The 27,340-nt window shown below is 39.8% G+C and overlaps 2 protein-coding genes across 3 annotated transcripts in view; one reads left to right on the top strand and one right to left on the bottom strand.

Moving 5' to 3' along the window:
- Positions 1–431: 431 nt before the first annotated feature.
- Positions 432–16,900, top strand: selenoo1 (selenoprotein O1). The gene is made up of 9 exons (XM_078419772.1): positions 432–967; positions 3,375–3,578; positions 3,688–3,868; positions 5,511–5,641; positions 8,058–8,338; positions 9,423–9,579; positions 11,596–11,781; positions 13,365–13,521; positions 15,039–16,900. Exons 1-9 carry the CDS (start codon positions 432–434, stop codon positions 15,222–15,224), a joined length of 2,019 nt encoding a protein of 672 aa, XP_078275898.1. The 3' UTR covers positions 15,225–16,900.
- A 702-nt stretch (positions 16,901–17,602) lies between these two features.
- Positions 17,603–27,340, bottom strand: part of tubgcp6 (tubulin gamma complex component 6) — a 38,345-nt gene continuing 28,607 nt past the window's right edge. For both annotated transcript variants that reach the window (XM_078419770.1, XM_078419771.1), the window contains 7 exons: positions 26,602–26,770; positions 26,083–26,224; positions 23,825–24,019; positions 22,716–22,848; positions 21,365–21,578; positions 20,479–20,678; positions 17,603–18,009 (listed from right to left, as the gene is read on the bottom strand). In XM_078419770.1, the coding sequence (XP_078275896.1) occupies positions 17,918–18,009; positions 20,479–20,678; positions 21,365–21,578; positions 22,716–22,848; positions 23,825–24,019; positions 26,083–26,224; positions 26,602–26,770 (1,145 nt within the window). In that variant the 3' untranslated portion in view covers positions 17,603–17,917. The remainder of the gene's footprint in view (positions 18,010–20,478; positions 20,679–21,364; positions 21,579–22,715; positions 22,849–23,824; positions 24,020–26,082; positions 26,225–26,601; positions 26,771–27,340) is intronic.

Raw genomic sequence — 27,340 nt, 5'->3', positions numbered from 1 at the left:
ACTTGGTCAAAAAGGTCCACTTCAAAATTTAATCACTGCTCTACTCACCCCGACCTGCACGAGATAACCACTTATGAGGCACAGTAATCAACCAGAACCAGGACCAGAACCTGAACTTCAACCAGAACCTGAACTTCAACTAGAACCTGAACTTCAACCAGAACCTGAACTTCAACCAGAACTAGAACTTCAACCAGAACCAGAACTTCAGAACTAGAACTTCAACCAGAACCTGAACTCCAACCAGTTCTAGAACTTCAACCAGTTCTAGAACTTCAACCAGAACCAGAACTTCAACCAGAACTAAAACCAACCAGAACTAGAACTTCAACCCTAACCTCAACCAGAACTTCAACTTCAGGCCTGACGAAAGGGGCCGACCCGAGAGATGCACATCCTCCTCCCGCCCAGGGGCGGCGCTGCAGCCGCCGATGGCCGGGGTATCTGTGCGCTGCGCCGTCCGTTCCGCGTGTGGCTGTGGACGGGGAGCAGGCAGCGGGGCCTCGGTTATGGGCACGGCCTTGGGCAACGGCGGGGCCTCGGCCATGAGCAGCGGCGGGGGGCCGGGCTTGGGCCTGCACAGCCTGCGCTTCGACAACCTGGCGCTGCGCTCGCTGCCAGTGGACGAGAGCGGCGAGGCGGGCAGCCGCCTGGTGCACGGCGCCTGCTTCTCGCTGGTGCGGCCGTCGCCGGTGGAGTCGCCGCGGCTGGTGGCCCGCTCGGTCGCCGCCCTCCGCCTCCTAGGCCTTGGCGACCTGCCCGACGCCGAGCTGGCGCACTGCTTCAGCGGGAACCGGTTGCCGCCCGGCGCCCAGTCCGCCGCGCACTGCTATTGCGGACACCAGTTCGGCTCGTTCGCCGGGCAGCTGGGCGACGGCGCCGCCATCTACCTGGGCGAGGTGCTCGGCCCCCGCGGCCGCCGCTGGGAGCTCCAGATCAAAGGCGCCGGACCCACACCCTACTCCAGGTCAGAGCCCCTCACCCCTCTGCTGCATGACCCCTCACCCCTCTGCTGCATGACCCCTCACCCCTCTGCTGCATGACCCCTCACCCTTCTGCTGCATGACCCCTCACCCCTCTGCTGCATGACCCCCCCTCTGCTGCATGACCCCTCACCCCTCTGCTGCATGACCCCTCACCCCTCTGCTGCCTCACCCCTCTGCTGCATGATCCCTCACCCCTCTGCTGCATCATGCCTCATCCTTCTGCTGCCTCACCCCTCTGCTGCATGATTCCTCACCCCTCTGCTGCATGATGCTTCACCCCTCTGCATGATGCCTCACCCCTCTGCATGATGCCTCACCCCTCTGCATGATGCCTCACCCCTCTGCATGATGCCTCACCCCTCTGCATGATGCCTCACCCCTCTGCTGCCTCACCCCTCTGCTGCATGATCCCTCACCCCTCTGCTGCATGATCCCTCACCCCTCCCCTGCCTGATTCCTCACCCCTCTGCTGCCTCACCCCTCTTCTGCATGATTCCTCACCCCTCTGCTGCATGGTCCCTCACCCCTCTGCTGCATGATCCCTCATCCCTCTGCTGCATGACCCTCTGCCTGCTCCCTGAACCTTGTCCTGATCCCCCTGCCTGCTTCCTGATCCCTGTCCTGATCCTTCCTCCTGATCCCTGCCCTGATACCTCTACCTGAATCTGATCCCCATGCCTGCTTCCGAATCTCTGTCCTGATCTTTCCTCCTGATCCCTGCCCTGACACCTGTACCTGATGCCTCTGCCTGTAGGAAAGAACTGCAGATGCTGGTTTAAATCGAAGGTAGACACAAATTGCTGGAGTAACTCAGCGGGTCAGGCAGCATCTCGGGAGAGAAGGAATGGTGACATTTCGGGTCGAGACTTTTCATCAGACTGATGGCTCTGCCTGCTTCCCTGATGCCTCTAACTGCTCCCTGATGCCTCTACCTGCTCCCTGATGCCTCTCTCTACCTGCTCCCTGGTGCCTCTGCCTGCTCCCTGATCCCTTTGGTCCCTGTCCTGATCCCAGATCCATCCTCCTGATCCATGAGTCCTTTTCAGACACCTTCACATGCATCAATGTCCTGATCTGCCTGCTTCCTGATCTCTGTCTCCTCCTGTTCCCTGTCCTGACACTCCCTGGTTCCTGTCCTGACACCTCCTTGTCTTCCTCCAGCTTTTCCCTTTGATCATCTGCTTTTCTTCGACATTCCTGCCTCATTCTGGAGTTCAACACAGGGAAGTGGGAGGTGTTGCATTTTGTGAAGTCTAACCAGGGCAGGTACAACATAGTGAATGACAGGGCTCCGGGAAGTGTTGTAGAGAAGAGGCAACTTCAGTCCTTATGATAAAGTCCTTTCCCCTTACCACCATTTCACAGCTGCAGTGATAGATCTTGACACAAACCGACAACAGAGAAATCTTCACGACGTTTCAGTTTAATTAAGTAGTTTATTGAAGTAGTAGTAGTACAAACAGATTTGTATTTCTCCCATCATAAGTCTGAGGAACTGTATCTAGCCATAGCTTCTCCGTGTCTATCTCCTATCTCTGCATTCCCAAATATTCCTAATTCTGGCTCCTCCCAGTACGTTATACCCATATATGCCCCTTATGCCCATATATGTATTCATCTCATGACAACCCCCAAGTGCCCAAAAATAATACAAGATGCAAAATAATATAATATGCTAGGACAGCCAGTAAACATAAATGGCTCCTACAAGCACGATGGAATATTTTCTATGTGTCTCTGAGTACAGCTCCAACACATCAAGTAGTCCAGCACCCAGGACAAAGCAATCTGCTTTGTTGATTTCCCCATCCCTCATCCAAACATTCATTGCCTCTGCCATGGCAGCACAGTGGCTGTAATGTGTACTCCCAACAGCTCCTTCCAAACGACGACCCCCCCCCCCCCCCCCCCCCATCTCCAAGAAGCACAGTCTTCTGACTTGGAATTATGTTGCTGTTCCTCCATCACCGCCTCCCAATTCCTGCTACGGCACCAAGCACAATTTTGCCACACATGTGGACTGTTTAATATATGCCCATTTAGTAAGCTGTAGAATTCACTACTTAGACTCTTTTGCCTCAGTTTCCTCTCACATACAATCAACTGTTGATAAAATGCAAGTTTTCAACATTAACTTTGAGTCACGCATCCTAATATTTCATTTGGTTCTAAATCTAATTCTTTTCAATTATGCTTTGTTCAACGTCAATGGGGAGAAGTATAGTACATATTCCTCTTCTATTTAAATGCTAATATACTTCAACTTTCTGTGGTGATATATAGTATCAGGACAAGGCAACGTACTCAGCAAGCATAGTATGTAGTAATCTTGGATTCAATATATATTTGTACAGTTCATAATGTTTCATACTATGTTCACATTTGCAGGCAATCAGATGGTCGAAAAGTGCTTCGCTCCAGCATTAGAGAATTTATCTGCAGTGAGGCCATGCACCATCTTGGAATACCAACAACACGAGGGGGAACTTGTGCAACATCCGATTCTAAAGTAATCAGGGATATATTCTATGATGGGCATCCAAAATATGAAAGATGCACTATTGTCCTCCGTGTTGCTCCTACATTTCTACGGTATTTCCATTTTAGATATGATCTGTGCAAACTTTTACAGCTTTACAAACATATATTTTAGTCTTATTTCGTTAACGATGCATTAATACATCCTGTTTAATTAAACTAGATTTGGATCTTTTGAGATCTTTAAAGATGTGGACGAGCAGACAGGTCGAAGGGGACCTAGTTCTGGTAGAAATGATATTAAAATACAAATGCTTGACTATGTCATTGGGACATTCTATCCAGAAATTCAGCAAGCACACCCTCAGGACAAGGCACAGAGGAATGCTGCTTTCTTCAGAGAAGTAAGAATTTTCAGCTTTTCTTAATGACCTTGTTTGTTGCAACATAACATCCAAAGAGAATACAAGTGTGCTATACTGCTATATATTTTGAAATTGTGACCATGCAAAAATGTTCATTTTCATGCACATTTCAAATCTGAAATCTCGCAAGCCAGGAAGGTTCCAAATTTGATTCCTGGTCACGTTAATTGATCTCACCTGAGGTGCATTCAAAATTGTATTAAGTATCACAAAATTAAGTTGACTGCAAAATTTAAAACTTTTTGTCTGATTACATCCAATTGGAGGGGTGGTTATTTACCCTCTCCTCCATGTCACTCCTCCACTTCGTACATGAAAATTAGATGTGAAAAATACTCAATGAAAAATGAACATTATTGTTTAACATTATTGTTTAACAGTATTTAAGCTTGCTAATCTTAAATGCAGTGACATGTTTTCCCATTAAGAGAAAAATATATGGGATAATTTTTGGCTGTATTTTATAACAGGAAATATTTAGCCTTGGATTAATCTTATTTTTATGGTGATGGGCAGTTGTGACAAAGGCAAATTTTGGGAGCAGACTGGATAGGACAATTAGTCACCTGTACTGGACCAGGTCAGAGTGGCTGCATAAAGACATGTTTGCTGCCTATCTGTGAGTTGTGTGTTGTCCTTCTCATGTGTTTTGTGTCTTTAAAAAAAGTTAACAATCTATATTTGAGGCAGCAGCAAATGCTAGACAAGATTAACCAAATAAATGGAATCATTTGCGAAGAACCTTATTTAGATTGTTTTTTCAAGGTGTCAGCATAAATTGAGACTCTTCATATGAGGTAGTTAAGCAAAATGAAAATGAATGCAAAATTAATTTCTGGAAAGTCTCTGCTTCAATGGATCTGAGTTCAGGGCAAAAATACAATTCAAAGTCTGTTATCAATGAAGAAGACAAGTAGTAATAGTGTATGAGTAATCTTGCAGGCTGGGTGACCTTGATCACATGACAAGCTTTGGTGCATTTAACACTTCTGACTCTGATATTTAATTGGAAGCAGGAAATGCTGATGCTTAAATGTTTGATTCCTTTAATTGGGTTGAAGATGCATTTCCCAGCATTTCCTTTAACCAATACTAAACGCGCACTGGTAATTAACTTTGTAGAACTGGAGTACTTTTCAAAATATGAGTACTAAATCGAATAGTGGACTTTATTGCATGGCGAAATAGGGTCCCGTGCACATAACTGATCTTATTTGTATGAGATGGGTGTAAGAAAAATGTTTTCCCTGTCTGGGGTACGGTCTAGAACTAGTAGGGGAGGAATGGAATGGGGGTGGAATGGAGTGAGGGAGGGAGGGGAATGGAGTGAGGGAGAGGGTTGTTGTCTCAGGATGTGGGATAATATATGTAGACATAAAAGTTATTCTGAAACTAGTTTACCAATGGAATTCTATACCATAGGAGGAGGCTAAGATGTTGAATATATTTACGGTGGTAAATCGATTTTTGGACAGCACAAAACATAACGAGGGATTTTAGAGAGACTGGGAATTTGGTATCCTGACTGAGAATCGGGCATGATGGTATTGAATGGTGGAGCAGGCTCGAAGGCCTGAATGACCTGCTGCCTTCCCACTCTTCTATGTTTCTAAATCTACAGGTAACCAAGAGGACAGCCCGACTGGTTGCTGAATGGCAGTGTGTTGGTTTTTGTCATGGTGTACTAAACACAGACAACATGAGCATTGTAGGACTTACCATCGACTATGGACCTTTTGGCTTTATGGACAGGTATATAGATTTTGAATGTAACTGGAAATTATTTATAGTTTTAGGGTGATAATTTTTCTAAATATTGTTGCCAAATAAACCATAATTTTGAGTGTAACAAGTTGTTTCCTCTGTGTTTTAAGGCATGCCATATTAATATTGATGATGGCTTGCAATAAGGTTATTAAATAAGAAAATGCTGAAAACACTAATTACGGGAAGACAAACAGAGTTAACTTTTTATTTGGGAGACCCTTTGTCGGAACAGTATGTTAATTTTCTCTTGTACTTCTGGTCATTAACTTTGTTTCATTGAACGTTTTCATAATGAAAATTAATCTTAATTTCTGCCCAGTTCTGAAGAGTCACAAACCTGAAACATTAACGTTGTTTCTCCTTCCACTGATGCTGCCTGACATGCTAAGTGTTTTCAGCATTTTCAGTTTTTATTACACGTGTTTATTAGCATCTGCCGATTTGTTTTTTCCTTGGTTTTGAATTTATTAAATCTGTCTGCTCTTTATTTATCTTTCTGCCTCGTGCTGCTTTTTCTCTAGCTGGGTGAAGGAATTTCGGAGGATTTCAGGCTGTTTAGTGCCTATCAAGCTGAGACGGGACAGACAGTTTACGTCATGGCTATTAAAAGTTCAGTACCTTGAAAAGAACTAATGTCAACACATCATTTCAGGTTTTTTTTTAAGGTTCATTTTCTCTTGCACATATTATTGATTTTGTGTCACTGAAATTGGATTCTTAATGAAAACTTATGTTGAGTTCTGATCCTTTGGTTTTACATCAGCTAAAAATCAAAATTTACCTAGTCAATAATTTTATTTGGCCATTTACTGGACCCACACAAAACTGGTTTCAACCTGTGGTTTTAGAAGGGGCCACAGTTTAAGAATAAGGGGTAGGCCATTTAGAACTGAGATGAGGAAAAACTTTTTCAGTCAGAGAGTTGTGAATCTATGGAATTCTCTGCCTCGGAAGGCAGTGGAGGCCAATTCTCTGAATGCATTCAAGAGAGAGCTAGATAGAGCTCTTAAGGATAGCGGAGTCAGGGGGTATGGGGAGAAGGCAGGAACGGGGTACTGATTGAGAATGATCAGCCATGATCACATTGAATGGCGGTGCTGGCCCGAAGGGCCGAATGACCTCCTCCTGCACCTATTGTCTATTGTCTTCTGAATCAAAGCATGAGATCTGTATGACGGCAAATTTCCAACTCAGCAGTTAACGTTTTTATCTATGAATCCTGTGCTGGATACCGTATGGAATACCTCCACACATTGTTCTAATTATGATCAATACCAGACTACCAATTTAGGCAACTCTTAATTCATGCTAATTAAAAATGCGAAAACAAATTTGACTAAGTTATAGTATTTAATCTATTTGTTAAATTTTTACAAATAGTTTTGCAGTTTGTGCTATTAATTAACTGGATGATATCTGTAATGAACTGATAAATCTGCGTTGGACTCATTCATAGCAATGGGAAATTGTCCCTTTCATGCTAGTGTTCTTATCCATGTTATTCACATCGCTTTCAATTTTTTTGTAGTGTCTGTAGTACATTTAATAATACAAAGGATTTTATTTAATGCTTCAATAATAGTTTGCAATAGGCTGTCCACATTCTAATTTTCCTGTTTTTGTGATCTTAACCAATAGATGCAATCTATCATCATAGAAACGTAGAAAATAGGTGTAGGATTCGGCCCTTCGAGTCAGCACCACTATTCAATATGATCATGGCTGATCATCCAAAATCAGTACCCCATTCCTGCTTTTTCCCTAAATTCCTTTAGCCCCAAGTGTTAAATCTAAATCCCTCTTGAAATTTATTTTATCCGTTACATTTCATTATCTTGAAAATTTATATCAGATTATCTATTAACTATCCTGCCTCTGATGTAAAGCAAATAACTTAGAGGCACAATGTTTGTGCCATTCTATTAAAAGCTTGACTTTTAGGTTGAGTAGCTGAACTCGATTCCTAGTGATCTTGGGTCTCTTAACCTGGAACTGATTTGTGATCTTGCGCTGTGACAATGATAGAATTTTACTTTGTCTCACTTTTTAACATCTGGAATTGCTTGGTATCCTTGCTAAGTAAAAGTGCTCTTTTTAAGCACTTTGGGTAATTTAGCTGCATTGTAGAAAAGAAATGACGTAATTTTTTTGAATTGAACTGTTTATTTTGTTATTGTTTACTTAATACAAAGAACAACTTTTTCTACGGCTTTGCAGTAGCTTGCACATGATTTTTGTTTGGTAGCCACATATTGCTTTTTTTTACTTGCAAAAGTGCTGCTTTTCAATGTCCAAATAATCTAGATAAGGTCATAGATAACCAAATTCAGTAATCTATTTTATTGCAAAGATTGCATGAGCCATGGTCAGTATAATGATACATTTCTTCCTCCAATCAAAGGTTTGATCCGGATTTTGTATGTAATGCTTCTGATAATAGAGGCCGTTATGCTTATAACCGACAACCTGAAATCTGTAAATGGAATCTGGGCAAACTGGCAGAAGTCTTGGTTCCTGAGCTTACCCTGGAAGTGGGTCAGTCTATCATTGAAGAGGAATTTAAGTCAGAGTTTGACCACCACTTCCTGCAAAAGATGAGAAAAAAATTGGGTCTACTTAGATGTGAGAAGGCAGAGGATGAAGCGTTAGTTTCTGATCTATTGTATGTTTTCCATTCAACAGGTTTGTAGGATAGTTTTATGCTTCCTATAGAATTAACCATACCTCTGAAATTTTTATATACATCCTCAAAGCCTATATCTAAGATTATTTACAAACTGCTCATCATTCTTTATTCTATTTTCCCTTTCTAACCATTCCTTTAAAAAACCCTGCTATCATTCTATGTAATTCCGTGCACCTTTTTCATCTCCTCGTTAAGTGATAAATAGGTGTAGTGAAGTAACGAATGGGAGATTTGACAGGGTGGGGGAGGATTGATTTTAAACATGCCATTCATCCATGGGTGCTAGAGGCATATCCTAAATGCCAGTGCTTAATACACCCAGATTAAATATAATTGGTATTTTTTACATTGTGGAATTTGCGATTACCACCAGCCATTAAGAAAGTTGTCACCAAAAGATCTTGCATGCACCACCTCTTTTATGATTCTAGTTGCTGTCAGGTAATGGTTCTGAAGAACCAGAGTATACAAATGTGATTGTAAATCAGCGGTGGTGAATCCCACTGAAAGATTCCCACACTGTATACTGGACTTAATAAACACACTATAAACTAACGATTGAAATGTGCAAATACCTAATAATATAAGAAAATAACTGCAGATGCTGGTACAAATCGAAGGTATTTATTCACAAAATGCTGGAGTAACTCAGCAGGTCAGGCAGCATCTCGGGAGAGAAGGAACGGGTGACGTTTCAGGTCTCGACCCAAAACGTCACCCATTCCTTCTCTCCCAAGATGCTGCCTGACCTGCTGAGTTACTCCAGCATTTTGTGAATAAATACCTAATAATCATCACAAAATACTTTTAGGTCTATTAAAATATTTTTTTCTGTGGTAATTGTAATCCAATTCCAATATAATTAGATATTAGTGCGAAGGATTTTACCAACAGTAATTCAGTATTCAGTAATTCATATCATACGTGGAAATTCCAGGGTTGCCCCGACTTTCACAATTACTTTACAATCACAAAATCCAGACATATATGCTTAATGCCACATCTGTGCAGAGAAGACTGCAAATTAATTGAGCTAGAATTGCAAGCACATTTTAAATGACATCTCTTTGCTCCATTCAGGTGCAGATTTTACAAACTCCTTCCGTTTACTTAGTGATATTCCAATTCCTGGATCGTCCACTTCTTTCACATTTGCAGAATTTCTTGCAAAATTGATTGAACAGTGTGCATCACTGGAAGAGCTGAAATTAGCTTTCACACCAAGTATGGACCCACGGTAAGAAAGTGTGGTGCTTTGTCATCAATTTCTATATTAAGGGAAGGTTGTGTCTGACCATTTAATTAAAATTTTACTTTGATTTATTTAGTTGTTTCTTTAAAATGTACTCAATGTTGTTATAAAAACAATTAAAAGAATATTGCTTTGTAAAAATACCCGATTAATTCCGTCCATGCAGCACAGTGGTTATTGAAGCACAAAAATTTAGTTGCTGCAAATCTGAAACCAAAGCGGAAAAACCCACAAACACAAAAAAATTAAGCTAATGTTCGAGGTAGATGAGCTGGCCGGGTCTAATACAAACTGGAAAGGTTAGATGAAATTGTTGAATTTAACATTGAGTCCTGAAGGCTGTAACATGCATAAATGGAAGAAAAGGTGCTGTTCCTCAAGCTTAGGTTGGGTGTCATTGGAAATCAAAAATGGAAAGTAACAGGGGACTGGAATTTTCTACTGCCGTGTTTTACATTTGGTGGTCACAATGCAGTTTCTTTTTCATTGGCGAAATCAAGCACAGGGTGGATGATCACCATATGTTCAGTCCAGCAGTGTGATTCTGGCATCTTACACTTTTCCACTGATGTACAACATAAAATCGAGGAGCAGCACTAACTCTTCCATTGCTGCAGGTTGCAAGCTTCCAGAGCATTGAATTCAGCAAAGGACACAAAGTGTTGGAGTAACTCAGTGGGTCAGGCATCTCTGTGGAACATGGATGAGTGATGTTAAGGGTCGGGACCCTTCTTCAGACCTTTTTCGTAAATCTTGTAATTCTACTGAATTTAGCAATTTCCATTAACTAGTTGTTCTGATGCGAAGTCATCCATCTCGAACATTAACTAAGGTTTTTTTTAATTCCCTCCATGGATACAGCCTATTTGCTTGGTATTTTCAGCAATCTCCTTTGTTTCAGGTTTACAGCCAATATTTTAATTTCTCTTTCCAGCTGCCAACATTGAAAATATTTGCATAGGTAGCACAAAATTATGCTCCTCCCTATTACATATATTCAAGGTTTCATGGTCAGTTTATTGTCACGTGTACCAATTAAGGTACAGTGAAATTTGTGTACCATACAGCCATACTAAGTGAAAAGCAACAAGACGCACAACCACATAAAATAAAAGTCAACATAAACATCCACCACAGTGGCTCCCCACATTCCTCACTGTGATGGAAGGTAATAAAGTCCAATCTTCTGCCTCTTTATTCTCCCGTGGTTGGAACGATCGATGCTCCCGTAGCCGGCGATCCGAAGCCCTCGCGTTGGGGCGATCAAAACTCCCACGTCGTGACGGTTGAAACTCTCCGCGGCTTGGATGTCCCGAATTGGTCTCTAACCAGGGACCGCGGGCTCCACGATGTTAAAGTCCACAGGCCCAAGGTTGGAGCTCTCCACAGTCGATCCCCAGCAAAGGGATCGCAAACTCCACGATGGTAAGTCCACGCTACGCCCACGGTTGAAGCGCCGGGTCTGTCTCCAGGAAAGATCACGCCACTCCACGATGTTAGGCCGCAGTGGGAACGGAGATACGATATGGAAAAAAATCGCATCTCCATTGAGGTAAGAGATTAAAAAAGGTTTCCCCAGCCCACCCCCCACTTAAAACAAACCAAGGAACACTAAAACACACTCTTTAACACGTACTTTAAATAACAAAACAGAAGAAAGAACAGACATACTGTTGGTGAGGCAGCCATTGCTGGCGCTACTCTTCCTATTACACATCCTTCCCTCCCTCCCTTTACAGTTTACAGCACTTGTTTTCTCACTTTTTCAGTTCTGATGAAAGATCATTAACCTAAAAGGTAAACTTTTATTGTCTCTCCAGCTGGTTAGATACTGTCTATCCAGCTGAGCGTGTTGGCGCGTTTTATAATTGTTTCAACACCACTGTTACCCTGCTTCTTGCCTGTATTATGTTTCATACACAGTAATTTGTCTGTTTTGATGTACATATATTTTAAGGCGCTGTAAGCTAAATTATGATCGTGTCTTGGTTGTCCACCCAGACAGCTGTCCATATTGCTGGCCCTGTCTCAGTCCAACCCACAACTCTTTGAACTGATTGGAGACAAGCAAGGAGTTGCTAAAGAAATGGATCGCATAGAGCGCTTCTCCGAGCTTCAGCAGATGACAACAGAAGAGCAACTGAGAAAACTCAAGAAAGCATGGACAGACTGGCTACAGAAGTACAGGTTCGAAGCTGCAACTGAAAAAAATCTGGTGTTGAAATAGATTTCTTAAGATTTAAAGAAATATATATATGGCAGGAAGAAGGATATGAGTTATAAGGAGAGGCTGGAAAAGCTAGGTCTTTTTCCTGGAGCATAGGAGGCTGAAGGGTAAGAATTGTATAGAATGATGAAGTGCTTGGATACAGTGAACAACCAGTTTTTGTTCTCCAACATAAGAGTAGTCTTAAACTAAAGGCCACAGGTTAATGAGAGGGATGATTTAAAAGACACCCGAGAAGCAACCTATGTGGTTGGAGTGATGCATACATGGAACGAGTTCCCAGAAGTGGTAAAATTACAGCTTTTAAAAGATGCTTAAGACAGGGACATGGATAGGAAAGGTTTGGAGAATTATAGGCCAAGTGCTGGCAAGTGCACATCAGTCACTGAAAGTAAGCATGCAAGGTACAGCAGGCAGTGAAGAAAGCTAATGGCATGTTAGCCTTCATTGCAAGAGGATTTAAATTTAGGAGCAAGGAGGTCCTACTGCAGTTGTACCTGGAGTATTGCATGCAATTGGTCTCCTAATTTGAGGAGGGACATTATTGCTATTGAGGGAGTGCGGCATAGGTTCACCGGATTAATTCCCGGGATGGTGGGACTGACATATGAAAGAATGGGTCGAATGGGCTTGTATTCACTGGAATTTAGAAGGACGAGGGGATCATATAGAAACATAAAATTCTTAAAGGATTGGAAAGGCTAGATGCAGGTAAAATGTTCCCGATGTGGGAGTCCAGAACCAGGGGTAGGGTCACGGTTTAAGAATAAGAGTTAGGCCATTTCGGACTGAGATGAGGAAAAACTTTTCCCCAGAGAATTGTGAATCTGTGGAATTCTCTGCCTCAGAAGGCAGTGGATGTTTCAAGAGAGAGTTAGATTGAGCTCTGAGGGCTAAAGGAATCAAGGGATATGGGGAAAAAGCAGGAACGGGGTATTGATTTTGGATGATCAGCCATGATCATATTGAATGGCGGTGCTGGCTCGGGCTGAATGGCCTACTCCACCTATTTTTCTATGTTTCTATATTTCTAAGTGGGATTAGGCAATTTAGTTGGCACGGATGAGTTGAGCTGCAGAACTTGTTTTCATGCTGCATATCTTTATGACTCATAATTTTATACACCTCAGTTAAATCTCTACTTGGTAAATATTGGGTGATTCTCAGTTTGTTTTTCCTGGAAGGTATGAATCTATAAATAATTTGGACTACTTAATGTTCAACAAGTGCACAATTTGTATTGCATTTTTCAACTTTTGCTGGATTGCAGTTCATCTTTCAGTTTACTAAAAACCTATTAAAAAACACTTTCTGTATTTAACATCCTTTTTAATATGTTTGCACAAAGTTCAAGCTAAAAAAATTAATTTAATTTCTATATTATTCCTATGGCATAAATACATCTGTGGTAATGACAGAAAGTTTTAATATGTATTTCTAAGGGTTAGATTCTGTGCTGTTAATTACAATCGTTCATCTTTGAGCTTTCAAAATGGTTTTTTTACCTGAAAAAATGTAGATATTTGTTTTTGATCCCTTTCAGGTCTCGTTTGGAGAATGAAGCAGAAGGTGTGGATGATGTTGCTGAACTAAACACTGAACGTGTGAAGATGATGAATGCAAACAACCCCAAATTTATCCTGAGAAATTACATTGCACAAAATGCAATATCGGCTGCAGAGGATGGGGACTTCTCGGAGGTGGGTAGATTTCACTACATCAATTTCAAAGGTTAAGTGCAAAGTAACAATCCTTCTGCAGATTAGTGTCTGATGATAAGGTACTCTTAAAGTTTGCACAGTAATAGGTGTGGGTAAGGTACAAAAAACATTCCAATTCACCCAGGAATTGTGGTTCAGAACCTTTTGTGAATGCAACCCTTACCCTCTGCTGTATTCACTGACTTTGGTGCAGCATTGAAGATTCTTCTTTAAAGCAAGAATCTCCATTGCAAAAATCTCCCAAATTTCTAAAATACCATGTTTTGAAATAATTGTAATATACTGTTTATGTCAATATTTAGAATTTTTAATCAAAGATCATTTTATTTTTGCTCTTCCATAATTGATGGAAGATGTTTGGTCAACCGTGAGATTTGTATGAAACTGTTCTAAAATGAGTTGCCCTGCAGATATATATCCACAGTTAAAGTAGTAGCTGTAATCAAACAACAATGTCTGATTACAGTGAAGATCAAATTCTCAGTTTAAGCATGTTCATAGATTATAGGAAACAACATTCATTATACAGGTAATTCTGCTACAATGTGCTTTCATAACGTGAGTTAGATATAATGAGTGATGAATTGGGGATCACTATTTATATTATGCAGGTTGAATTGGTCATAATGTGATTTTGACTCGGAACTAGAGAACCACTTAAATATTACATTGGAAATTGAAAGCAAAAAAACTATCTTGGATTTAAACAGTATAAGGAACAAACATCTCGTGTAACCTCTTCACAATAATCGGACACCATCATCTCGTAAGAACATAGCTGCTACTTTAACTGCGGGTGGCCATTTTTTACATACAATATTTTCCATTAACATTTGTGCAATGATACTTGTTGAAACAATGTAACAGGAGGCTTGTGCGTTAATAGCCCAATCCCTCATTTACAAAATTGTCATTATAACATGATTTTCTATAACAAGGTTAGGAACACAACTATTGCTTCATAGAACAAGCTGTTGGTTGACTGTTGTTTAAATCATCAGTAAGGACTGTCACAAAAAGCTGGAGTAACTCAGTGGGTCATATAGCATCTCGGGAGAGAAGGATTGGGTGACGTTTCGGGTTGAGACCCTTCTTCAGACTGAAGAAGGGTCTCGACCCGAAACGTCACCCATTCCTTCTCTCCATAGATGCTGCCTGACCCACTGAGTTACTGCAGCTTTTTGTGATACCTTCGCTTTGTACCAGCATCTGCAGTTATTTTCCTACACAATCAGGACTGTGTGAATTCTCAAGCAAATTACCTTGTACAATTTATTATGATGCCAAGAAACATTTCTTACATTCTACAAATGCACTCATGGAAACTAGAAAGTGGGCCAATTTAAGTATCAATAGTAAAAAGAAAAAAATGCCATTTGAAATCTTGCGAATCTAAGCTAACTTTAAAATTTCTTGGAATTTTTGACTTGCGTGTAGTTAGCAAATATCACAATGAACTATGGTTGGAATGCTCAAAGGTGATCATGTTCCTTTAGGTCAGACGGGTTCTCAAGCTTCTGGAGCATCCATACAGTGAGGATGCCTGTGTGGAAGAAGAGCTGATGCAAGAAGCAACAGTGGAGGCTGCAGCTTCATGTGAGACTTTAAGTACCAAGAGAATACCATACCACAGCAAGCCACCAGACTGGTCTGGGAAACTTTTAGTTACCTGATCTTCATAAACACCTTGTTTTGGCTTCTGGTTAAATCATAATCTTTAGGGATGGACTGTTAAACTGAGGTTTTCTTTACAGATGGAGAAGCCAAAACAAGATAACTAGAGAGTGCTACTTTTTCCTCACAACAGATGTAAAATGGAGATTTTTCCATTATGTAAATCAGTACCAGATGGTTCTAAATTCTTTGTCTCACTGATATAGTTAAAGCATGAATTCCCTTGACCATAATGTGGTCAGCCAAATCACAGCCACAACCACTTGGTGAAAACAGTGGTTCAAATATTAGTTTAAAAAGATATGCTTTTTTGAAAGATCTATCCTTATCATGTCCTTAAGGCAAGAATTGTTTGAGATGGATTTTTTTTAGATTGTTGGAATGAAATACTGATTGTTATACAAGTCACTTATTAGCACACAATTGTATGGCATGGAGTTGGGCCTGCAGCCTGAGCCAGCCACCTACCTACATGTAGCAATCTTATTTTCCATTACTCTGCTATGGCACTTGGTATTTCAAGTGCTCAGCTCCACAGTTCTTTAAGGTAATCAAGGTCTTTAAGTATCTGTCCCCACCATCCCTTCAAGATGTCCTATTTTGCAACCGCAGCAAAGATATACAGGCTCACTCACAATAAATCTCTAACTGCTAAATTCATGTTAAAAAAACCTCATAACATTTGGATGAGGATTCAATTTTTGTACAGCTAACAGAAAGCAAATTGCTGTATCCAAGGAGGAATGTTGCCGACACTGACATCAAATAAGTAAGGAAGTGGTGATGCTCATAAGAATACAGGTGGCTGGACATTAACACCATTTGAGACCACTGCTTATTCTAAGTTATGTTGAATAACGCGTGCAGAGATGATTTACAAGTTTTTGAAGACAAAAAAAAATTATTAAGCTTAAGGCCATTTAATTCAATATATTTTCATTGTGTTCAGTTACTTCAAGTAATTCACCAATTAAATATGTGCAAATGAGGATGTAGAACTATTGGGACAAAGGTGCTGGTTTAAGATTGAAATGAAAGCTCTCCAGCTAAAATCTGTTATCATGAATACAAACATATCAACTCTGACACAGAGCTATTTTTGTAAGATGTGGAAACTGTTGTACTCTTAAAATGCTCAACATTTTTAATGTTAACGCACAAATCAACTTTAATTCTTTGCATGATAATTTGCACTCTGCTTTTCTGAGGAACCTTTTATATATGTATACACTATTTAAAATGGTAATTTGGTTGTAAACTTAAACTGATGTTTTCTAAAATTTATGCAAGTTGTATAGATGTCTTGCTTTTGCAATGCAGCAATAAATATCAAGACGGGAACAGTAAATGAGAGAAATCTACTTCTTTCACATTGTAAGAACGTTAAAATGCTTCATAACCAGTTCATTAATTGAAATCTATTGTAGCAAATCATTGCAACTGATATGCACATAACTGGCTCCCTGAGTTACCATTTAGTGTACGGGGGTGATCGCTGGTCAGCATGGACTCGGTGGGCCTGTTTCCACACTGCATCTCTAAAGTCTAAAGTAAGATTGATATCAATTTGTCTTGCTTTGCTAAAGTTCCATCAAAAATGCGGGATTGAAGCTAGTGTTATATTTCAAGGTAATTGTTTTATTTCCAAATTCTTTAAACGTCTCTCTTAAGTCCTTCTACACCAATCTATTCTAACTAGGATAAAACAGTTGTGCACATGAATTTACCATTCCCACAATTATTTGTATCCTACAATTTGGTGGATTACTGCAGATTAAAAATAGATTGATAATAACATAGTTAAATAACATTTACTAATCCTTAAATATGGGTATTTATTGCAACAGATTATAGCTCTATTTAGGTGCTTTAATCTGATGTGATTGATGAGAAGAGTAAATATAAAAAATGTCAAAGACTACAATTACTATATTTCAATCTAATAGCAAAAAATCCTGCCTAGATTTAGTCATTCCAATTTTACAAGTAAGATTTCCTGAGGAAATTAAAGTGAGTCACCAATGCCTTCAATAGTTGTTTCTGTGAACTCCTTGTTCCTTTACCATGGAGTTAACATTTTAAAAACAGAAGCACTCAGTACTTATACCTATTAGAATATAGAATCAGAGCCTATTTAAAGAATGCAGAATTTAAACTCTTTGCAGTTGATGTACAAAGTTTTAAATGGACAACATTGATGCCAATAGCCTTTAATCTGTGCATCCACTGATTGGCTCACCAATATTTATGAGAAAAATAATCAAAGATTACCCACACCTAGCTGTGCCTTTGTAAATGATGGTTGTGTAAATTTCAGACTGGTAAGAAGTGACCACAAATTGGTAACAGGATTGAGATACGATTATTTTATTGAAAGAAAATCCAGTAAGACAGTTAAAAATAAGCGTGCATCAAGATATACAGCTTTAAAAACATTGTTTTAATTATAAATATGGCAGATTAGTAAATCAGAATGTCATGCTAATTCCTCCTGCATAATAAGTTATAAATGCTGATCTGTGTCATCACAAATCTCTTTATATTTGTGTAACTGTGGCATAGTGTTCCACAACACTGATGTTGATATATCACATAGATATACAAATATGTACATGGACAAATACTTAGATGCATTATGTTTAAAAATTAAATATTTAAACAATGTAATTTAGATACCATTTTCAATAACACATCATAAAAGCTAAACATCTAGATAATAATTATTGAAGTTAATTCTCAGCAGGAAGTCCTCAAGGTGTGGCTGATATCCCCGATTGACAAGTTTGGTGACCACTAGGGATGAGATGAAAACAAAATTAAAAGATCAGAAAACTTTGGGAAAGAGTGTTACATTTCCAAACAAACTGATCTAACAGAACCATATTTTTCCAAAACATTAACATGTTAAAACCTCTTATGCTGGCTCCAACAGATCTTAAAGTCACATCTGCATCTTCAACACTAGGTGGCAGGCATATGCACAATAGCCACATACAAGATCTCAAAAACCATCTAATTTAAATAGCTGATCTTCCCACACCACAAACAGTAAGTAATGTCAGATGTTTGAAATGCAATTACTATTTGTGCCGAACAACCCCACTTCATAGGCTGGGAGGAAGAAAAGAGTCCATGAATGCTAGTTTATTTGGTCCATACCTGTGATTCTTCCAACTGTTCATTTTAGTGAGTGGGGAAAAAAAGTACTAATTGATCGACAACACACATGGAATTGTGTCCGAAAGATCCTTGAAGAATTAAAAAATTGGGCAGAATGTTTTGAATTTCCTTTCATAGAGCACCAATGCAGACTGTTCATTTTGTAGCTGGGTGTCCTTGAATAAGCAGAATCTAATAGAAACACCGGCAGCTTTGAGAGTGAAGGAATTCTGCACATTCTTAGGAATTTTGCCATGGCTAGATGATCATCCCAGAAAAATAAGGGCAGCACTGTGGTCCAGCAATTATGGTTACCATCTCACAACTTTGGAGACCCTGGGCTTCCCTTGGTTGCTGACGTTTTCTACCACATCCCTACGATGAGCTGGTTGCTAGGTTAATTACCCTAGTCTAGCTATATAACCATATAATATTTATACAAGAGACTAAAGGTGGAGTTGATATCTATGAGAAAACAGATCACAGTGAAAAAGCAGGGTATAATGTTGACAAGAATGAGGTTGCGCTGGGGGCCAACATGGACTCAATGAGCTGAATATGAATAACCTAAATCAGAATGAAAATGTGACATGTAGTAATTCAAAAAAAGTTTTACACTGAAATTTACTCAAGTTAAGTTTGCCTCTGGTATAATGTAAAATAGAATATTTTTGAAAGGCTTTTAATTCTGTCTTATCACAATGTAGTTACATCAACATAAGCAAAAGTATTTAATAAAATTACTGTCTTGCATCCTACCTTTTGGAAATTACATGATGTCCAAACCTGTGATCTCTCCCACTAAGAACAACGTGGCACAGGGGAACACAACTATCTGCTGGTTTGCCTCCATGTCATAATATCAGCATTCCTTCAAAGACACTGGATCAAAATCCTCAAACTATTCCCATGAGCTGTCACCAGAAGCCATGCAGAAGGTGGCTAACACCTTCAGGACAATTAGGAATGGGTAATAATGCCCACATCCCATTCAAATCTTCAGTGAATGTACATATTTTAAAGCACTGCTTTATTGTTTCCATTGCATCAAAACCACTAATTGTCCTAAGCTGATTCCTGGGTATTTAATAATTTTGTTTTATAAAATAAACCATTGGCTGTAACTGTAAAAAAGTCAAAACTGTCTACTGTTGTGGTAATGCTACTGGTTTTAGGTTTGTTCACTCCTATGTTCACTCATTGATCTAATACAAAAATCAGATAGTGGACTTAATTGCGGGTGATATCTATTTTTCTTACCAGCTGTCACTTCTTCCTGTTGGCCATCACTTTATCTGCTCCCCACTCCACCGCTGTTGCTGCTTTTTCCCATCGCTTTGTCCACTCTGCCGTTCCCTCCTCCACCGCCACCCCCGTCTCCTCGTTCCCCGCAGTCGCCGACATGTTCCAAGGGGGGAAAATGTTGGGGACTCCGGTGGAGAAGGAGAAGGCGGCAGTAGCGAAGCAGACAAAGTGACGGGAAGAAGCGGCAGGGGTGGGAGACACACGGTGACCGAGCGCGTCCTGTCAGGGGCGACAATGTGAACTGCAGCAACAGCCTCGTCAACTGGATGGTGGGCATCTGGTGAAGAAGGGCTCGTTGGTGCATCTTGACGACTTCTTTCCCCCTCTCCCCTCCAGCACTGCCTCCTCCTCCCAATGCATTCCACCTTGGCAGTTGTTGGCGATTCCGGGCGAGGAGGAGGCAGTGGTAGAATGGACAAAGAGATGGGAGAAGGAGGATGCCGTGGTAGTAGAGATGGGAGTGGACAAAGTGACGGACAACAGAAAGAAGCGGCAGCTGGTGATAGGGGAGGGAGCCCCACAGTGACCAAGTGCTGAAGAAAGTGCTGTCCCCAGGGGCTTCAACGTGAGCTATGACAACATCCATGAAAACTGGACTGTGAGGGCCGCGGGGCTGCAAGAGGCCGGGGAACTGCTATCACCAAAATTGGTGAGAGATTGTGGACTTCATTGCCTGTGATATCCATTTTCACCATTATTTTGAAATGTTTACATTCAGTTACAGAATTAGTAAGATGTTCAATATACTTTACCTCCAAATTAATTGTAACGGATTGACAGTATTTGAAAATATGTTACCTTTAAATAGGAAGTGTGAATAATGTTTGAATGTTTTGTAGGACTGCTGCATCATAACAAAGTTAGGATGTATTGCCACTTGATCACCAGCATCATGTTGCCAGGCTTGAGAGATCAATTGACTGCGGAATTTCAGAATCAGGCTAAAAATATTGTGAATGATATTCATCACTGGAGCAGCTTTCTCAGTCAATAACCCTCTGTAATTGAAAATAGACAAAGATTTGGGTCTAAATACACAATATTACCATTTACAAGAACAATACAATCTACATCATTCTGTTTTCTACTTTGGATGCTGCTTTCGTGACAATTCAATTGGTGTTGTTAAAGTCCAAAATTGAAGTATTTAATCCGATAGAGATTAAAAACTACAAAGTGCTTTTTTTGTCAACCAGACAACTGGATATGCACTATTTATATTTCTATTCAATCTCCCCCTCCCTCCCCCCTTTTAATCACAGAAATTAGACGTGTATCTAATGGCCACATTAAGTTCAACTTGAATGACCTTATTTCATTTTCCCATGTGATTTTTTAATTGCAGTTACCTCAGAATCACATTGTCAAAATAGATTCCTACCTGTTTAGAACAATGCAAATAATTTGGATTATTCTCCAGATTAATGTTATATTTCTCATTTCACTGTGTTCAATAGTCAGATCATCATAATTAAACAAAAGGTCACAGTTTATCTCACATCTAACACAATGATTAGCTGACAGCCAGAAAGGCTCCTGCTTTGAAAGGTCTCATTAGTTAAGCTTCTCCCCCAACATTTCTTGATTTATCAAAGGAAACATGCAACCTAATAAATTTAGTTACAAAAAATATGTTAAGCAACTCTCTCAAAATACTGCCAACAAAAGTACAAGAAATTCTTGCCTGAAAATGCCTTTGTTGAGGTACTCTGCATGTGTTCTGTGGAGTTCATCCAGATTTCCAACTGATGACAACTTGTGTCCAAATTCACACCAAGTAACGTGCAAAATTTGATTAGCAATGTAACCTTGAATGACTTTGACAAAATGCTGCATTTCATGTCGATAGAGTTGAAGCTGGTGCAACTGGACTGAATTTGAAGAACGGTTAACTAAAGCTAAAATAAAAACAAGTTAAAAATTTCAATCTGCAAAATTGAAAGGAATTATGACACAAAACGAATGGGACCTGCAATTGTGGGTGGTAATAACAGTAAATGAAATTTGTATTCCCTCTTCACAACTTAAGCACTCCATTAATACTACGTTCCCTGAACTTAAAGTTATGCTTTGTGTAGAAGGTTTCCTAGCTGACAAGAGACACTCTGCTACTTTCCAATGGGAACAAATCTACATTTTTTTGGTCTGCCGAAAAATGACTAAATTTCCCAAATTTCCTTTTATCTCTCAGAACTTTAAACCATTTTCACCAAATCAATGAATTTTGTAGCCAGACAGCTGTGCTAAATCCATACTTTCCATATTTGTAAATAATTAACATCAAGTTTCCCTTCTCCCTATCCGAGAATGAAGTTTCAGAGTAGATAATCCCTCTTCTCAACACAAACAAAAATGCTAGAAGCACTCAGCATCTAAATAAAGAGAGAAACAGCCATCAATGACACAAAGCAATTTGTGTGGGCTTTGTACATCTCCTAGGGTTTTCTCAGGGTGCTCCCAGTTTCCTCTCACATAGATATGATAGCCAGTAGGTTAATGCCCCTGGTGCAAGTCGATGACAAGAGAATCAGAGAGGGGTGCTAGTTGATGGTAATGAGAGATGAAAAATGGGATTAGTGTAAATTGATGGTTGGTTTTGGCACATTGGGCTGAAGTCCCATTTGTACTGTAGGCATCTACTACTATCTATGAACCTCTTGGGCATCTCTGACCTTCCTCAATGATTCTAAATCTTTAAAAAAAATGGTCCTACAACTGAAAAAAACAGGTTCTACTTCAAATGTAGCTCCTTAGATGAAGGCACTTAAGTTGCACTACAATCATTTTATCATCTTTCACCATGTGCTAACATTGACAACAGTCAGATTATCCATAAAATCTTTGCTGTTTACATGAATCTACTACTGCATACACATTATTAAATATGTAATTACTCTTCTGCTTAAAATCTAACCTTTTTCTTTCATTGCAACCAAATAAATGCGAGTCATAATGCAATTATAAATACTATTTCCTGTAGCATTTCAATGATCCTTAACCCATGTTCAAGAAACCAGAGCTAATATTTTTCTCACCAGCACGTTTTAAATGAAACCAGACGTCCTTTAATGTCCAGACCATATGCTTTAGCTGCAGCAGGAAAGAAAAGATCTTGTTGTACTTGTTCATGCAGTTTTCGGTGATTACAATGTTCAGAGGCCAATTCACCTACAAAAAAATTAGAAAAGCAGTAAAATGCATGTGAAATTATACAATACTGCATTCATGATAGTGTTGTGGTGCAACTTTCATAACTGTAGTTCTCTTTTACTATTTAAATAAAACATTTATACAGGCATTTAATGTGTTTACAACATTTGGGAACCAATTAAGCTCTATTCAGAAAAAAAATCAGTTAATGAGTGACTAGAGAGAACCATGTCATAACATTTTTGGACAGTACAAAAATTAAAATCAAAAAGTGTATAACTACAATGATAACAATATAGTTGCTTTCAATATCCAGTATTTTCTACTATCACCAAAATATAATTTTCTTTTTAACATGATAAAAACCATGAATTTACTTAACGTCCATTCTTTGATCTCAATCCCCATCTTCCCAATGTAACTAGTATTAATTCTAGTTATCTATTGAAATCATTATTCATTATTTGATTTATATATCCATTATTTGATTTAATCATGTGACTTTAAAATGCACTTCATATGCATTTGCATACATTTTGACTGACATATTCCAATCCAGTGTCCCCAAAAAACTCCAAACTGACAAAATGTCTTCCAATCTTAGTGCCAAGAACCATTCTGTTTGTGTTGTATAACTCTACAACCAGTCAGTTTTGTGTATGACTATTTTCTTAACATTAACATTTAGTCTCTATTTTGATTTCCAGTTACATTGATATTGAGCTGTACCTGCTGAGTCGGTACTCTCCTTCCCCCAAGAATTCCCATTCATTTTGAAATTTGTGGCATTGTTCCATATCATTTGTTCTTTCTCTATAGTTTCACTAAAGTAAATTATTTTCCATCATTTCACTCTGTATTTGTTAGCAATCTAGCCAGTTTATTGACAGTCAAATTGTCTCAATGAAAATGTACTAAATCATTTAAATAACTTTCCGAAAAGAAAATACAAAAAAATACAAAAGATATTTATTTCGCAAGAAAGAGTTGTGACCTTGTATCTTAGTTCCAAGCAGTTCAAGGCATCAGGTGCATTGGGTTTGAATATTTCTGGCAGATATTTGAGGGCAAAAGTCAAATTAGAAGCCATCTTAGAGTCTCCATGAAGGCTATACTGCAAAGCTTTGTTCAAAATTGAATTGAGAACTAAAGGATTCAAAAGTTCTCCTGGTGTCTGTCCGGATCCAAGCTATTAAAAGAAGAAGCATCAATTCAATACACATTACAATGGGATTTTTCAGTGCACAAGAATAAAGTTACATTTATTAAGTAAAATAAGATCAGGAATCAGTACTCCAGTGAATGCTTTCAAACTTTAGTTAACTAATTTGTTTAAAATGTTCACTTTTCACACATGTACAATTGAATCCAGCTGGCAAACATAAAGTGAAAATATATTTTTATTTCACTGAGCAATTCTGTAATAGTGGATTAGATACAGTAAATCCTCGTTAAAACAGACAATGGGAGAGGGGGAAGTGGTGTCCATTATTGCCGATTGTTCGCTATAAATGAGCAAGGGATTATCATTGTATGTCATAAGAAACAACGAATTACAGATGCTGGTTAATACACAAAAGGACACAAGGTGCTGGAGGTCGGGGTGCATCTCTGGAGAAAATGGATAGGTGAGCTTTCGGGTTGGGACCCTTCTTCCCACTGATTCAGTCTGCCGAGTTACTCCAGTACATTGTGCTGCTTCACGTTAAAACTAGGCGCTGATACTGCTGGTCTGTACCAGTGAGCCCTTCTTCATCCGCTGCCGCACAGTCCAGCTGACACGGCTGTTGTTACGGCTCATGTTGTAGCCCCTGGCCAGCAAAGTTTTCTGCAGCCAACAAACAGGGCGTGCTCGATCACCGTGGGGCTCCCTCCCCTCTTACCAGCTGCACTTCTTCCTGTCATCCATCGCTTTGTTTGCTCCCCACTCCACCACTGCTGCCTCCTCCCGTCGCTTTGTCTACTCTGTCACTCCCACCTCCCCTCCCCCCCCCCCCCCCTCTCCTTGTCCCCTGCAGTCGCCAACAGATTCCAAGGTGGGGGATGTCAGGGACTCCAGTGGAGAAGGGGAAGCGGCAGGGGAGGGAGACACAGGGTGACTGAGCACATTGTTTCGGGGGCTACAATGTGACTGCAACAACAGCCACATCAACTGGACGGTGGGCAGCTGGTGAAGAAGGCTTGCTGTGCACCTTGACGTCCTCTCCCCCTCCCCCACCACTGCCTCCTCCTGCTTCTCCCCCGACGCACTTCACCTTGGCGATTCTGGGCAAAAGGGAGGAGGCAATGGCGGAGTGCACAAAGTGATGGGAGAAGGAGGATGGCGTGGCAGTGGAGAGGGGCAAGGGGAGCAGACAAAGTGACGGACAACAGAAAGAAGTGGTAGCTGGTGATAGGCAAGGGAGCCCGACTTTGTGACCAAGCAATTCTTGTCATTGGCAGCGGCCTGAAGAAAGTGCAGCCCTCAGCAGCTACAACTTGAGCCACAATAACCCATGAAAACCGGACTGTGAGGGCAGCGGAAGCTCAGGTCTGTCTGTTATAACCAAAATTGGTTATAGAGAGGTCTGTTAAAATGAGGGTTTACTGTACCAGTCAGTGCTGGGATACGTTTAAATCTAGTTCTTCCAGAAACCGACTAATCGCTAATCTCAGACACGGAAGTATAGGAAACTATTGTAGAAATGAAAAAACGTCAAGCAAGTGAATGAAGAATGTTCAGTGATTTGGGCTGCATCGAGTTGAAGAAACACCTGTTTATGTTGCCTTACAGTTCCAGTGAAAGAATAAAAACATGCAACTTTGCACCATGCTGGAAACTTAGTTTATGAATTATCCTTGCATGTTTATGGACTTGGGTGTTTTACTTTACATTTATGTGTGTACTAAGAAAAATGAGTTTAGTGGCATTAGCTATTTCCTCAAGGGGTCATTAAGTCTTACTTCTTTACGAACATCGCAGATCCCACATCGACTTGTGTGGTTGTATAGAGAATAGTAGTCACTTTTTTGACACGCAGAAAAATCTTGCCGTTTTAATTAAGATTTAATCATTTTAAAATCCTGTAGAGAACTAAGTACTCCATAATAAGTGATTTAACAGTTTAAAAAATTGAGCTTCAAATAAATATAAACATCAATACTCTCAATTAAAAAATTTCAGCCTAATGTGTTTTGTAAAATGTTTTCTGCATTTCACACAGGAGCAATTCTGATGGATGCGTGAAGTGTAGCCTAGGTAATCAAATTTACCTTTTCAAAAAGCAGGTCACTAAGTGATTGAGCAAACTCTCCATCCTCCATCAAAAGGAAATGTCTTAACGCTTCAAAGTTCTGTTCAATGTCCAGTTCCACAAATAAATAATCAATTATGGCTTTATTTACCAGAGAAGCACTGAAAAGAGAGAGAGGTACTTAAATGCAATATCCCAAATTTTGTTAAAAAATTCTTAGTATTTCAGTATTCTTTGGTTATTTTGATGCGGACGGAACCTTATTTGTTAAAAATAAAAATCCACATAGACAGTAATCCTACTCGGAAAAATTTCAAACTTTGTCAGGTGCATTAAGAAACTATATTTTTTATCTGTAGTGTGATTCTCTGTTTCTCCTCTACTTATTTTACTTACCTCTAACTCTGTGTAAATAAAATGGCCAGATTTATGTAGAATGGGTCAGTGAAAAGTGTCCATGTCAGAAACACAAAAATTGTTTTTTCAGCCAGGATTTAACCTGTACTAAACAGCAATGGCAGTTTCAATAAATACTTACTGAGCTATAAGAGGTGCCGTTATGGAGTGTTTCATCAGTACTGGAAGTGAGACCAGACTGCTTGCTTGTACTGCTGTTGCATCTGTTGCTCTTCGAACAGAAGGATCCAAGGGTGGTAAACAGGGCTCAGTTACTATATTCTGAAGCAGATGCGAGATGGGAGGCTCAGCTGGAGCAGTAAATAAAGTACAGAATATTAAGACGGTCAAGATAAAAAGACTAATTCACCAATTATACATTTTCTCCAAAATAAAAACACTCAATGAGAGAATAAGTTAGAAAACTAATGACAAGTTTTCTAAAGTTATTTCCATCCAACTGTCCCCTTGAGAGCAGCGTCACACTGCTGGTAGGAATTCAATAGATTTGCACGCAAACATTTACATCACCCGAGCAGGATATGAGATATCAGAATATTCAAGGAGAAAAGGAGGTGATTCAGAAACATAATGCAAATTAAAAACAGAGCTTTTGAATTCCAGGGATGATTAGGTTAGCGTCAGATTAGCGTTTGACAGCTTCTCATTGAAACTGATCAGATAATGAAAGACCTGTATAAAGTGGATGTGGAGAGGATGATTCCACTAGTGGGAGAGTCTAGGACCAGAGGGCCCAGCCTCATAATAAATGGACGTACCTTTAGAAAGGAGTTGGAGGAATTTCTTTAGTTGGAGAGTGGTGACTCTGTGGAATTCATTGTCACAGATGGGTGTGGAAGCCAAGTCTTTGGGTATTTTTA

Source organism: Rhinoraja longicauda, chromosome 23 (genome assembly GCF_053455715.1).
Source record: "Rhinoraja longicauda isolate Sanriku21f chromosome 23, sRhiLon1.1, whole genome shotgun sequence".
Classification (NCBI taxonomy): domain Eukaryota; kingdom Metazoa; phylum Chordata; class Chondrichthyes; order Rajiformes; family Arhynchobatidae; genus Rhinoraja; species Rhinoraja longicauda.
This window is presented reverse-complemented; position numbering and strand designations above follow the sequence as displayed.